Source organism: Muntiacus reevesi, chromosome 3 (genome assembly GCF_963930625.1).
Source record: "Muntiacus reevesi chromosome 3, mMunRee1.1, whole genome shotgun sequence".
Classification (NCBI taxonomy): Eukaryota; Metazoa; Chordata; class Mammalia; order Artiodactyla; family Cervidae; genus Muntiacus; species Muntiacus reevesi.
Window position 1 is genome coordinate 112,432,168 of NC_089251.1, and position 15,145 is coordinate 112,447,312.

Below are 15,145 nucleotides of genomic sequence, written 5' to 3' on the forward strand. Positions count from 1 at the left end.
AAATAAAATCCTGGCTTCCTGACTCCTAGTCCACTGTTCTCTGCCCGTAAGTTCAGACTTTCTCAAGTCATTTAAGCACCAGGAGCCTGATGAAGAGCAACAGATGATCACAAAATGGCAAAGGAATTTTTGTCTCCGAGTGCTATGCTCCTGTGGCCCCGCAGTGGGGTCTCATCACCAACTCTACCCATGTTTCTCAGCCCAAGTACTTCTCTATGCGTTAGTTACTAACCAAACTAATCTGAGCACCTCACTTTGCAGTAATGTGTATCAGAGTAGTGGAACTTTAGAGAAGACTATGCATGCTCAGTCACTAAGCTGTGTCTGACTCTTTGCAACCTGATGGACTAGAGCCTACCAGGCTCCTCTGTCCACTGGATTTGCCAGTCAAGAATACTGGAATGGGCTACCATTTCCTTCTCCAGGTTAGAGAAGATTAGTTTGGTTAAGAACTGAAGTACATGTAAATGCTAGGAAAAAACATGAAGAAATATCTTGTTGATATAATAGCTCACTGGGATGAGCTATTATAAATACTAAATAATCTGAGTACTTTTGTTAATAATAAAATAAGTAGATGTGTATTATAGATAATTGGTAAACTATAGAAAATGAAAAGAAAAATATTGCATAGTATCATCATATAGAAAAAAATATAGCCAGTTCTTGCTTTTGCAAGGGACTGTGTTAACTGAAACCTGTACACAGTGGAACTGTGTCCTCATTTTGCATGCTTCTTCAGTAACTGAGATCAAACCTGTACTGTTAACATTCTTTATGTAGTATTTTAAAAAATACTTAGTATATTATATTTTCAGTTTCATATACTGCTTTTTTCAATTAATAATGAGCCGTGTTTTCAAGACACTAAGTATTCTTTAAGAATATGTTTATAATGGCTACACAGTTTTCCATTCTATGAATCCACTGCAGTTTAACACACATCTTTCCATTCAATATGTTGCCTGTTTCCAATCTTTTGCTATTGTAAATAATGCTGTGATGAGTATCTTGGTAGTAAATTTTTGTGGTTATCGCTAACTAATTTCCTAGGATAAATCCCTAGGAGGGATTACTAAGGGAAATGACATGAACATCCTTAAGACTCTTAATACTACTGTCAAATCTCCATCTCATATTAAACCTCTTTTAAAAGAAGGCAGAACAATGGAGGTTAAGCCAATCTTTTGTGAGCTCCTAAAAACAAGTAAGCACCCTTTCCCTCACACACATTCAATCAGATCACTGGAAGTTAAACCTCAAATCCTTATTCTGCCATCTCATCCTTTCTATAGAGCTCTGAAAAGATGACCACTATTCCTTTACTTTTAAAGATCTGTCATAATATGGGCTTCCAAGATTTCCTGTGCCTTCTCTCACTTCTTTAAAAGGAGGAAACTTTAATTTCATCTCAACTCTAACATTAACTTTTTCATACACACCTAAATTTATGAGCACCTCTGGATTTAAACAGATTGGGGTGCAATTCTAATCCAAGGCATTTACTAACTGTATGACCTCAGGTTAGTCACTTAATGCTTCTAAACCTGCTTCTTCATCTGTAAGCAGGAATAATGCAACCACTTACTGACTGTTGGTTTGGAATAAACAAGAAAATAATGTAAAATGTGAAGTACTTATTCTCAGCATACTTCTTGGCACAGTAAGCACTCATTATTATTTCAATGGCAAAGCCAAAGAAAGCTCAAACTACCGCACAATCGCACTCATCTCACACACTAGCAAAGTAATGCTCAAAATTCTCCAAGCCAGGCTTTAACAGTATGTGAATCGAGAACTTCCAGATGTTCAAGCTGGCTTTCGAGGAACCAGACATCAAACTGCCAACATCCACCCGATCACCGAAAAAGCAAGAGAGCCAGAAAAACATCTACTTCTGCTTTATCGACTATGCCAAAGCCTTTGACTGTGTGGATCACAACAAACTGTGGAAAATTCTTAAAGAGATGGGAATACCAGAACACCTGACCTGCCTCCTGAGAAATCTGTATGCAGGTCAAGAAGCAACAGTTAGAACTGGACAAGGAACAACAGACTGGTTCCAAATAGGAAAAGGAATACATCAAGGCTGTATATTGTCATCTTGCTTATTTAATAACTTATATGCAGAGTACATCATGAGAAACACTAGGCGGGATGAAGCACAAGCTGGAATTAAGATTGTCGGGAGAAACATCAATAACCTCAGATATACAGATGACACCACCCTTATGACAGAAAGCGAAGAACTAAAGAGCTTCTTGATGAAAGTGAAAGAGGAGAGTGAAAAAGTTGGCTTAAAATTCAACATTCAGAAAATTAAGATCATGGCATCTGGTCCAATCATTTCATGGCAAACAGATGGGGAAACAATGGAAACAGTGACAAGACTTTATTTTCTTGGGGCTCCAAAATCATTGCAGATGGTGACTGCAGCCATGATTATAAGACACTTGCTCCTTGGAAGAAAAGTTATGACCAACCTAGACAGCATACTAAAAAGCAGAGACATTACTTTGTCAGCAAAGGTCCATCTAATCAAAGCTACAGTTTTTCCAGTAGTCATGTATGGATGTGTACCCACGGGGGAGCCTGGTGGGCTGCTGTCTTTGGGGTTGCACAGAGTCGGACACGACTGAAGTGACTTAGCAGCAGTAGCAGCATGTATGGATGTGAAAGATGGACCATAAAGAAAGCTGAGTGCCGAAGAATTGATGTTTTTGAACTGTGTGTGGTGTTGGAGAAGAATCTTGAGAGTCCCGTGGAAATCAAGGAGATTCAACCAGTCCATCCTAAAGGAGATCAGTCCTGAGTATTCATTGGAAGGACTGATGCTGAAGCTGAAACTCCAATACTTTGGCCACATGATGTGAAGAACTGACTTACTGGAAAAGACCCTGATGCTGTGAAAGATTGAAGGCGGGAGAAGAAGGGGACGACAGAAGATGAGATGGTTGGATAGCATCACCAACTCAATGGACATAAGTTTGAGTAAATTCTGGGAGTTGGTGATGGACAGGGAGGCCTGGTGTGCTGTAGTCCATGGGGTTGCAAAGGGTTGGACACGACTGAGCGACTGACCTAAACTGACTGCTATTGTATAAATATATTAATATAAAGTCATATTATTACAGTAAGATTTTCTAAAGCTCTGTTTACATCTGAAATAAAAAACAGACAAGCTAATTCAGTGTTAGTGCTAAAAGTAAGATAATAAAATTACTGACACCTTCATAAGAAGAAGGTCTTCCCTGATAGCTCAGTTGGTAAAGAATACGCCTGCAATGCAGGAGACCCTGGTTTGATTCCTGGGTTAGGAAGATCCACTGGAGAAAAGATGGGCTACCTACTCCCCAGTATTCTTGGGCTTCCCTTGTGGTTCAGCTGGCAAAGAATCATCCTGCAATGTGAGACCTGGGTTCGGTCCCTGGGTTGGGAAAATCCCCTGGAGAAGGGAAAGGCTATCCACTCCAGTATTCTGGCCTGGAGAATTCCATGTACTGTACTGTCCATGGGGTCGCAAAGAGTCAGACACACTGAGCAACTTGCACTTCACTTTTTCACAAGAAAAGGAATGGAGAGGTTTTTCTTTTCTTTTCTTTTTTTAACTGAAGGGTAGCTCATTTACTATATGTGTTAGTTTCAAGTGTATAGCATAGTGATTCAGTTTTTTTGCTTCCCTCGTGGCTCAGTCAGTAAAGAATCCGCCTGCAATGCAGGAAATCTGGGTTCAATTCCTGGGCTGGAAAAATCCCCTGGAGAAGGAAATGGCAACCCACTCCAATATTCTTGCCTGGTGAATCCCACGGACAGAGGAGCCTGGCAGGCTACAGACCATGTGGTCGTGAGCTGGACACAACTTAGCAATGACACCACCACCACAGGTTATTATAAGATACTGGACATAATGCCCTCTGCTATACAGGAAGAAATGGGGTGTTTTATATCTTTACATAAAACAAAAAAAGCCATGCAGTGAAACATAAAACTTATCACACACATACACACAAAAAGTATTACAAGTATTTCTTTGAAATTTCCTTTACGAAATTTGGGGATATGCTGTAACTATCATTCAAAGACAAATTAAGCTAAAAACAGTTCTCTCTGAACTACTGAAAAGAATTTAAGAAACAAGTTTCCTTCACCCTAATTATTAAACAGAAACAGATTAATAAAAGAGCCTATTATAAGCAATATTTCTTTATAAAATATTGTCTCCAAGTTTTTAACAGGGATCTACTTTACAGAATTTTCTTTCCTTAATATGAGGGAAATGCAGTGATTATAAAAGATACCATAATATCTAGGACCTACATCCACATGGCACTGTGCTATGTATTCCATAATCTGAGTTTAGAGATATAACAAGAGTTTTACTTAACAATGAACAGCAGGAATAAACAGCTGTGCAACAATGTCATAAAGGGCTTTTGGTTTTCCAATAAAGAATTTAAATCAAAACAGAGTAAAAAACAAAAACAAAAACATGAAATACTTTATACTCACTAGCCTATTGTTGATATTAGCCAGCTGCTAGTAAATTAATTTTAATATATACAAAAAGAAATAAACACAAACATATTCACAGAGAGTTCTGCATCTGAAAGGACTGCTCAGCTTTGGCTGGTTAAATATATCAGCAACATAATATTTTAGTATACCTGCTGATACTGACAGGCACTGAGGTGTGGGTGTACAAACAGGAAAATAAGAACATTTCTGTTTCTTTTCTTTCATGAAATTATCAGCTACCACTACCATTAAATATAACTCCCAATTTTTCTTTCTAGTAGTTATCAAAAGCCAAGGAATGCTAATAAGTCTCAAAGTAAGAAAGTTGTAACTACCATAACAGAGTAGCCAAACAGGCCAGGAAAAGCAGGAATGTCAAAACCCAAAGCAAACAACACCCACAATCTGTGACAATCTGTTAGAAAGATTTTCTAACTCCTAGCTGGTTGCAATAAAGCTACCAAGTTATAATTTTATTAACACACTGAATATTTTTTTAAAAATACAGTGTTCTTTCAATTTCCTGACATCAGTTCTAGGAAAGCAGCAATAAACCACACTGAACATGTCCATACACACTGAAAAATCAGCAGATATTAAGTGCTCTACGAACTTCAAACTAACTTCCAGTAAATCATTCTAATCTATAGTTCAGTCCAAGATACCTAAAACCAAAGAACAAAACTCTCTATGCACATGACAAGGTTGTACAAAATCAGGGATTTCCCCCTAAGATGACTTTTTGGTTCAGCAGAGCAACAAGTGATCACTTTGTGGTATGGGATAAGAAGGAAAGGGAGAAACTGACAGAGAGAGAGAGAACTATAAAGGTGTATTCTATCTGGATATGTAGATTACTTAGCTTTAGTAAGAAATTAGCCACCACAAAATATACTTGTCATGGTACCATGTTTTCCATGAAGTAAGTCAAATCAGTAGCAATTCCTCAAAGAGTTTCCAAACACTTGAAGATTCCAAGTTTTCCAGTCAAGACTTAGCATCTTGGAAATAGCTAAACTATGGCAGATAAACAAGTGAGTATTGAAAAGTTATGATTTTATATTACATGCATCAAATACACTGTGGAAAAGTTGCACACCCAACTTCTATCACACCTGTAACAAGCAGATGCTGTGAAGAGCAACTGGCTTTCTCTCAGCTTCCTGATTAGCCATGCTTGCTTTTGGGGGAAAGATGGAAATTTCTGCGGGATAAAATCAATATTCTTAGAAACTGCTTACAACAGGATGCCTTACCGAAAGGAGGTAGTCCGTACGTCTGGGTTGCCTGAGGGTAGACAGCATAGGGTTGAGACTGCTGCAAGGTCTGGTACTGAGTCTGCCCAGGGTAAGCAGTTTCCGAAACAGGAACTGAGAGGATATGTGCATAAGGTCTAGAAAAGTTCAAGAAAACAAAAACTTTTACATAAGTAAAACAAAAACCAGCTACTATCACTAACAGCAAAGAATCAATAATGAGTAGACTAACCTGTCACATAAAATATCTTTTACTATGGTCAGAAAGTAGAATTATTTTTTCCTTTTCAGGTCTATTTATCATCTACCTAACAAACAATTTTATAGAAAAATTAACAGTTTCAAATATCCTCCAAAAGTCCAATCACACCACAAACATTTGCTGTGTGCTACGTGCAAGGCCCTATGCGAGATACAAGTACTGACTAAACTCATTCATGCCCTTATGTCTAAATATAGAATAAAACCCTAAAAGGACAGACAACTGGACAGAATAGATTGGCAACTGACTCTATTCCCCATTGAGCCCTCCAGGCCAAACTAAATTTCCGAGAGGGAAAGTAGGACTTGGAAAAGAGGGTGAGGCCTGCAGAGAAAAAGCAGGCGACCGCCACATTAGAAAACCAGGATCAGAAGTGTGGCCCAATGTCCCTAGATCGAGCCTATAATATCAGAGTCAAGTGACTAACAAAATCCGGGAAGTCCTAGACAGGGCACTGACTTGCCCTGCTGATATTTAAGCCAGAGTACATTGACACTAGTTGGTGCCAACCACATCAGGTTTAGCTAGAGATGAATTCAACACTGAAACTTCAGGGATTTTAAACCAGCTAGCTGACCCGCTCATTTCATCCATGGAATAAGATGGCGCCACATTTTATGTACCGAATTTTTAGACACGAGTTATTTTATTTGGTGAGTTATGCTGTACTTATAAAGTAACAAAGCAAGTGTCATATGTACCATGTAGGTCGTAACAATAAAATAATGGGGGGAGGTAGTTTCAGAGGGGAAAGATTTTTTTTGTTGTTGCAGTTTTTGGGGAGGAGAAAATGAAGGAAGGCTATAAAGAAGTGGTCTGTGAGCAGACAGAATGTGCAAAAATGAGAGAAAGAAAAGGTGTTCTAGAAAAAGGGAAAACCTCTGCCAAGGGTAAAGACAGGGCTTCAGACAACAAGGAGCAGAGGTTATACTAAGGGGAAGTGTAAGACAGACAGCAAAGACCTTGAATACCAGGCTAAAAGTGTTCAGACAAATCTGAAACAATGAGGAGTCACTGAAATTGTTGAGCAAAGGATAACAAGATCAAAGCTGTTCTTTAATAAAGATTAATTTGACATTTCTTTGTAAAATGGATTGGGGGAAGGGGACTTGAAACAGAGGCAGTTAAAAAATGCCATGGTTTAGATAAGTGGTAAAGAAGTCTACATTAAGGTAGAAAGCTAACAAGGTGTCCTGAGTGCAACAGGTATACAATACTTTTTTGAATAAATGAATGAATTTGGAATTTGCTATATTCACATCTCAGGAGACTCTAAAAGACTGAATTTGAAAATTTGTAGTCTTTTTAGCCATACCTGAGACCAGAAAAGAGCTCAGGCTGTAGCTGTTAATCAAATCATGTGAGAATGACTTAAAATCTTAGTAACTTCAAATGGATTAATCTCCAGATATGATAAAGATCATAAAATCTTTTAAATTTAGTGTCTTTATAGCTCAAATTATTTTATCACCTTCATAATGATCTCAGAGAACAGGTTCAGTCATTTCGCAGAAGAAGAAAAACACGGAAAATGACTGGCCCAAGGATGTTATTAACGTTAATGATAATACCAGGTTAGAATTTGGAGAATTCATTGAGATGATTTTTCAATCAGCTCATTTTTTTTTAAACTGATGCAAAATTCAAAAGGCACTTAATACAAATGACACAAAAAGGAAAAGTTTTCTTTTTACAAGAGACCCATACATATTACTCACCTTTGTCACCAATTTCTTTATGTAACTTCCCTATGTAAGCACGTAAGAATTTATCCTAGGTTAATAAAGCATGCTTGTATGCATCTATGTATGCAGGCTCAACCTTTATCAAGGTACAATTGGTAGCTTGATATACACACCTTTCTGCAACTACTCATCTTGGAGATGATTAACTTAGTGGATCTTAAATGCTGATCTTATCTCATGAGGCCCAAAATATTGCCTCTCAGTGATTTAAACTCACTAAACCTATCTAACCTCAAGCCTACTTCTACTTGAGGACACTTCTAAAAGAATAAGCTTCTAAAGCAATAAGATGAACACAGATTAGACCCAGAAGTCCCAGTCTGAGGCTGGCTTTAGCTTTTTTAATGGATCTCTCTCTCTCTCTTTTTTTTTTTATTAAGAAGTGGTTCGTATCTTTTATTTTGTTCCCAACAGGTCACTAACTTTGTGACCTCTGTCATCTTTGTCACCTATGCACACCTGTCATGAAAATCTCTTAAAGTTTTCTTAGCCAACTGCAGTTTCCCTTCTAAGGTTGTATTGATTTCATAGCATTTTGTAGTTGGCACATCTTGACATGAACCATAGATGCTATTTTGTTGTTTTTTTTTTTTTAATTTTTTTTTATTAGTTGGAGGTTAATTACTTCACAACATTTCAGTGGGTTTTGTCATACATTGATATGAATCACCCATAGAGCCAGAGGAATCGGGTGGAGAGGGAGGTGGGAGAGGGGATCGGGATGGGGAATACGTGTAACTCTATGGATCTCTCTTTTAAAGTGGAGCAAAGAGAGAATAATGAGAAGTTAAGCAGTGATATATTTTCATCACTAATGGTATTTTACACTTTTCAGTGCCTATTCACTTTGAGAAAGCTCCTGGGTAACAGTGATCTATTTCAGACAATCATTAACTTTTTAAAAGGACAATACCTAGACTATATTTACATGGAATTAAAAAACTAGAGTAGGGTCAGAGAGAACAAGAGAGGTGAAAATAAGTTTAATGTCAACTTAATAGCTTAAATATCAAGTTACATTTTGCAATGAATCTAGAGAAAAAGCATACAGATTTTTGAAATAATTGCTCAACTTACTTTGCAGAATACATTTGTGAGGTATAATCATTGGATGAGCGAGTGATGTAATCGGTGCATGTCATAACTGAAAGAAAGATATAACCAGGTAAAAAGTTAGAACATTTCAAAAATGATAGGGGGAAATTTCATGTCTCACTGTATAGTCTTTCAAACTAAGGAACAGAATAAAGCTTGGACACCAGACATTTATAAAGACTACACAGCAGAAATACCTCACTCTTCTAATAATGAGTTTATCGAGACTTTTAGAGACAGTAAAAGATACTAGAATGAAGGCGGTACAGAAAAGAGCTGAAGGTCAATACCAACTGATCTCTATTTTTGGCTGTGCTGTGTGGCATGTGGGATCTTAATTTTTCAACCAAGTATCAAACCTGGGCCCTTAGCAGTGAAAGCGTGGAATCCTAACCACTGGACCGTCAGGGAACTCCTGACCGACTGATCTTTACCATCACCACCATTGTTCTAAAACCCATAAGTGAAGCAACTTCCTAAGCTCAGAGGTGAAGTTAAAATGCAAGATCCATGTCTAGGAAGCCACATTATACTTCTTCAGCTTATTCATTCTCTGGATGCTTACCCTATTCTGGGTAAGAGGTCATAAGGATGACCTGCAGGAAGACAGACTGGGAAGAAGTATCCAATAACTGTTGCTGCTGCTATATATGATCGGCAGCAGAAAGACGCAAGCACGCTTTTACACTCTTATTTTTTCAGCTTAGTAACAAAGCTTTAAGTTTGGTAAGGCAGAGGCAGACCTGAGGAACTGATGTAACGCCGATATACCATCAAGTAAAGGGGCCTTCCCAGCGCCTGCCCTCCTGGCCACCAGGATGATGTCATCCTGGCCATCTAGATGATGTCATCTAGAATAGACAGTCAGGAGGCCCGATCCTCAGGGTTTCGTGCGGGATGAGTACTGTAAATGAATTCAACTCAAGTTTGACAGTAGCAGAATCCTTTTCATTAGCAGTATTTCAGTCCATATTGTACACAGAGCTACAACACATAGAGCTTGTACCAGATTTCCTAAATTGTTCAAGAACATCCCCCAATACCTATTATAAGGGAGGTTGCTCTATTGTGAACAGGGACTCAGGGTGAACCAACTATTTTACGTCTAGCTGGGTTCTCTGAGTGTCTTACCCCAAAAGGGAACACTGACCAAGATGAGATGTGCAGTCGATTTATGCCCAACAGTAACACAAATCATCTGTGAATGAGCTTATTATCATGGATCTTGCCTATAGCCACTGTTTACAGTCTCTGAAAATAATTCATGCCAATTTGCAGATTATACTAATCATTAATCACTTTGACAAAAATGAAGGGAATCTCAGTTAGATCTAAGGTTCTTATTGTCCATTACATAGAACAGCAGTTCATTTGATTTCTACATAATGGTTCCTTCTCTGCTGACAAGTATTTTCAAAAACCCAAATCCTCCTCCTTCTCCCATTTAATTCTAGAAGAGATTCACAAAACATTCTAGGAGATCTAGGTCAATTTTTACTTCTGTAGAGACTGAATGAGACTTAATCTTTGTGGTACTTGGGAACTATGAAAAGATTAAAAAGAGTCAAGGCATAATCTGCTTAATTATAACTTCTCTGCCTGCCCTTCTTCCCCCTCAAGTTGTGGGACAGCTGCCTTCCTACTAAATTATAAAGCAGTATTAAGATCATTATTGTATGTGCATTAAAAACCTAAGTTTTCTGTTCCCCTGAGACAGAAAATTGCATGTGAGGTGGGATAATCAAGTTTCAATGACCTACGTCAGTTAACACAACAAAGCCGGATCCCAGAATAAAATTCCACAAAATGGAAATAGAACTCAAATTTCTTTAGCACTGTGTAAATAAATCTGGATGTGTTCAACTCTGCACTGGTTTTAAAAAAAAAAAAGGTAATAGCAGTGGAAACAAGGCAAAAACCTAGAAAATACACTCTGAAAGTAAAACTAACAGGACATCCTGATGAATTTGAATTAAAGAATAAGGAAAACAGGGAATACAGGATAATTTCTAGGTTTTCAGCTTGAGAAATCGGAGGGGCAGTGAAAATACTTCCAAAGATGAAGAAGTTGGGGAAGAGAACAGCTTTGGTGGTGGACACGGAGGCCTGGCGTGCTGCGATTCATGGGGTCGCAAGGAGTCGGACACGACTGAGCAACTGAACTGAACTGAACTGAACTGAAGGGCAGAAAAAGCTTTCACATATTTAAAGTATGACTTTCCTTTTAGATATCTAAGTGGAGGTATCAGGTAGGCAATAGGATACACAAACGAAATTAGAGTAAGAAGTCAGACTAGGAATACAAATTTGGAATTCATTAACTACATATCAAATATTTAAAGTAACAAAATGGGTGAGAGAATACAGAAAGAACAAAGATGGTGCACGAGAACCAAACCCAGAGGCCCACTAACACTCAGAGACTAGACAGCAGAAGAACGGCCAGCAAAGAAGGTGGGAGAAAGAGCGGTAAGAGGCAGGATACAAGCAGACAGAAATACCCACTGGAACTAGTACTGTCAGTTAGTGAAAGGAACTAATGACTTTGACAAAAGCAGTTTCACTGGAAGAATGGTGACAAAGTTAAATTTGAGAGGGATGAAGAGCGAATGGGAGGAGACAAAGCAAGTGAGGGCAACTCTTTCCAGAGGTTCCAAAGGGGGTCATGGGACAAATAGAAGGTCTGTAGCTGGTGGGGAATATGGACTTCAAGGAGGGTTTTGTTTGTGCTTTAAGATGAAGATACTGGATCATGTCTCACAGACAGGATGGATTAAGAAGAGAAGAATAAGACAATGCAAGAATGGTATTAGGATAATCACAGTACCAAAGTACTTGGGGTAGGTGAGAACAGACAGGATATGAAGCACAAATAAAGGGTCTTACCTTTCACAGGAACAAGAATACTGTTTATTCTGACAAGAATAAAACAAGGTAACATGGGTACAAACACAAGTAGGGCTGAAGACTTGGTGGTGGTAGGTTAATAAGGGAACCTCCTGTCAGACAGCTTCTATTCGAGAAGAAATTATCAGTCATATGAAGAAAGGTGAGTAGTATGCGTGGCTCTGAGAGGAAAGAAATGGTGTGAAGTAGTAAAAGGTGAAACTCATGAGTGAAGTGTAGTAGGGTGCCCACTTAAGGCCCTGTGAGTAAACAGTCAGCTAAGTGTATAAACTACAGTAATGTTCAGCTATTTAATGTAATACTTACAGAGAAGGTGGACAGTTGGATTAAATCAGGATTGGGGTTTAGCAAGGACAGTACAAGAGGCAAAATTATTGAAGGTATTAGTAAGGGAGTAACTATAATAAAGAACTACAGAACCCATGTGGAGTAAAAAGGGATAGGAAAAGAAGAGGGACATTATGGGTGTTGGACAGGTCATCTACATGGACGCTCAAATTACCCAGAACAATAAAGGTCTGGAGGGAGAAGAAAACAAAGATCTAGCCTTTAAAGAGCAAAATGACTAGGAGTTCAGTCTGAGGTAAAAAGAAAGCTGGAGGAAGGGGCATAAATGTAGACTTCAAAGGAACTAGAGTTTTTGAAGGAAAAAAAGAAATAATTTTTAAGAAGCAAGAAGACTCAACTTACTTCTGGGCCCTGAAGTATATAAGGAGCAGACCTTATTCTTGGGGATGTGAAGTGGAAGTCGCTTAGTCGTGTCTGACTCTTTGTGACCCCATGGACTATTCAGTCCATGGAATTCTCCAGGCCAGAATACTGGAGTGGGTAGCCTTGCCCTTCTCCAGGGGATCTTCCCAACCCAGGGATCGAACCCTGGTCTCCAGTATTGTGGGCAGATTCTTTACCCCTGAGTCACAAGGGACGCCCAAGAATACTGGAGTGAGATATTTTAAAAATTAGAGAGACACCTTTCATTGATTAGAGCAGTTCCCATATGTATCAGAGTTACCTAGCTATCTTCTTGAAAACGCAGACTCTCATCCACAACAGGTGTTCTGATTGATAATCACTGAAGATGAGGCTAGAATGCTACATTACAAAGCAGCACTCCAGGTAACTCTCAGGTATGCTAAAAGTTTGAGAACTACTGGAACAGCATCTTTGAGGAAGTAACATATACAACTTAAGACATAATCATTTTTTTTTAAAGGCATACCATCTTTTATTACATGGGAATTATATAAGGTTAAGGTTAAGCATCTTAAGATCTATCTCCTAAACACGTCTTTTTATAAAGCAACGTACACAAACTTACTCTTCTGAAGTGTGTGGTATAACATGAAAGGGCATAGCTATTTAATGTGGAGCATACCACCGCGATATTCCAAAGAAAGCTTAGATCTCCACAAGGAAAAAAAAGGAACATTCTACAAATTTTTGGCTAAGGTTTGGTAAGCAGAGGGTATATCCTATTTGAGATGTGTCTCCCTCAGGGCCCAGTATCAATCTTGGGCTCTCGGGGGACTACCTTTCTTTTTTTTTGGCCTAGATGGATAGGTAGAATCATTTGGTTATTAGAAAGGTGGAAACACATCAAGCCATCCAGAGAAGCAGTCAGAGGTTGGCCCACAGAGTTTTCTGATTTTGAGTAAAGCACTACTTATTACCTTTAGAAGAACATTCAATCTCAAAACAAAAACACAATCACCAGTCCCTAGGGGCGGATCCCATGTGATTTTGCTCCTTAGCTGGTATGTCAATAAGGTTTATAGGAGGCCGTAAGGATGAACACACATACAAGGCAATGAAAGGATTCTGGATATTCTGAGAAAAGTGAGGCAATCAGTGAAAACCAATTATAAAAGGTCAGCATCAGCTGGTCATAGGAATATGTCCATGATGCACAGAATACGGTACTTACTTTCCTCTGACATGGTAAGGTTTGAAGCAAGGCTTGAAGTTTCAGGTTTCTGATCACTGACTTCGGGGTTGCTTACTTGACTGGGAAAACCAAAATGAATACATTAGCCTCTGGTTGACCTGCTGCATTGCTAAAAGTGATTAAATCAAACCAATTTCTTGCTAGGTAAGTGGCAAGTTAAGTCTACTTCATGAAGTCCTTATTCTTGGTTTTTATCAGCCACGTAACAGCTAAGGCCAGGCCTAGTACCTTCAGCATTCCAGTTCTTTGTCACATCCCTAGACCATGACTGTTTTTATGCCATGTGGAAATTTCATATAAGCAACAGGCAACTCAGATTTTCTCTAAAGACCACATGGTAAAAGAAAAACTCTACAGCACCTAAAACTGCTCTCACTTTATTTCCAAAGTACCAAAGGAATGTAGGGAGATGACTAACTTCAGACAATGGTCCTCACAATCACTTGAAAAGCTTTTTCAAACTACATATGCTTACACAAGAAGGGGTTCTGAACCTTAAGATGGTGCATTACACTACACTTGTTTTCTCCCAATTAAAAACAAACAGATTTTTGTTATTATACCCCAAACTTAGCAAAATCTTTTTTAAAAAAACTTCTAACACAAATTAAGAGAAGTTGAAAAAGACTAAGTCATATAAACTAGGAGGATAAATCATTATGTTAGATACTTTAATGTTGGGAAGATCCTGAGATTCTGAAATGGAGACTACCCTTTGATCTTTCACAACATCCTCCCTCTTCCTCCTACCTTACTTTCCAACTCTCCCCTTATTCCCTCAACCACTAGTATAGTACAGTGCTTAAGGGTGCAGACTCTGGAACCAGACTGCTTGAGTTCATATCGCACTTTGCCAAAACTAGCTTTATGGCTTTAGGCAAGTCACTGAACCTCTCTGTACTCCAGTTTTTTCAACCGTCACTGAGGGATAATTATAGAACCTACCTTCAGGGCTGTTATTGGGACTAATGAGTCAATATGTGAAAAGTATTTAGAGCAAAGACTAGAAGAGAGTAAGCACAATATAACTGTAGCCAGTACTATTATAATACAACTTCTCACCAGCCCAGGTATGCTTCCCACATTCATGTTCCCTCAGCAAGAAATTTGCTTTGCTGTTCTACACTCTAGGAAGAAGTAGAGGACACTGTCGCAGATACTCCACATACTGGGAAAGACGTGACTTTTTTTAAGACTAAAATAAAACTTTTTTCCCACTTATTAAGTTAGCAAAGACAAAAAGTTTGTGACACTGTCAGAGAAGTATGAAAAGAACTATGGTTACATATTAATGGTGGGTGAGTAACTGGAACTGGTGTATATAAAGTAAACTAATGAAGAAGTATTTTCATTGCAACATGATTTGTTATATGAAATTTTGGAAACCAATGTCCAACTAGTTAAAGAACTGGGTAAAAAA

General features: G+C 38.4%; 1 protein-coding gene across 3 annotated transcripts in view; it reads right to left on the reverse strand.

Annotated features, from left to right (window-relative positions):
- The window catches only part of EYA3 (EYA transcriptional coactivator and phosphatase 3), an 87,901-nt gene that overhangs the window by 40,122 nt on the left and 32,634 nt on the right, over nt 1–15,145 (reverse strand). For all 3 annotated transcript variants that reach the window (XM_065930185.1, XM_065930184.1, XM_065930183.1), the window contains exons 4-6: nt 13,705–13,784; nt 8,856–8,922; nt 5,772–5,908 (exon numbers count right to left, since the gene is read on the reverse strand). In XM_065930185.1, the coding sequence (XP_065786257.1) occupies nt 5,772–5,908; nt 8,856–8,922; nt 13,705–13,784 (284 nt within the window). The remainder of the gene's footprint in view (nt 1–5,771; nt 5,909–8,855; nt 8,923–13,704; nt 13,785–15,145) is intronic.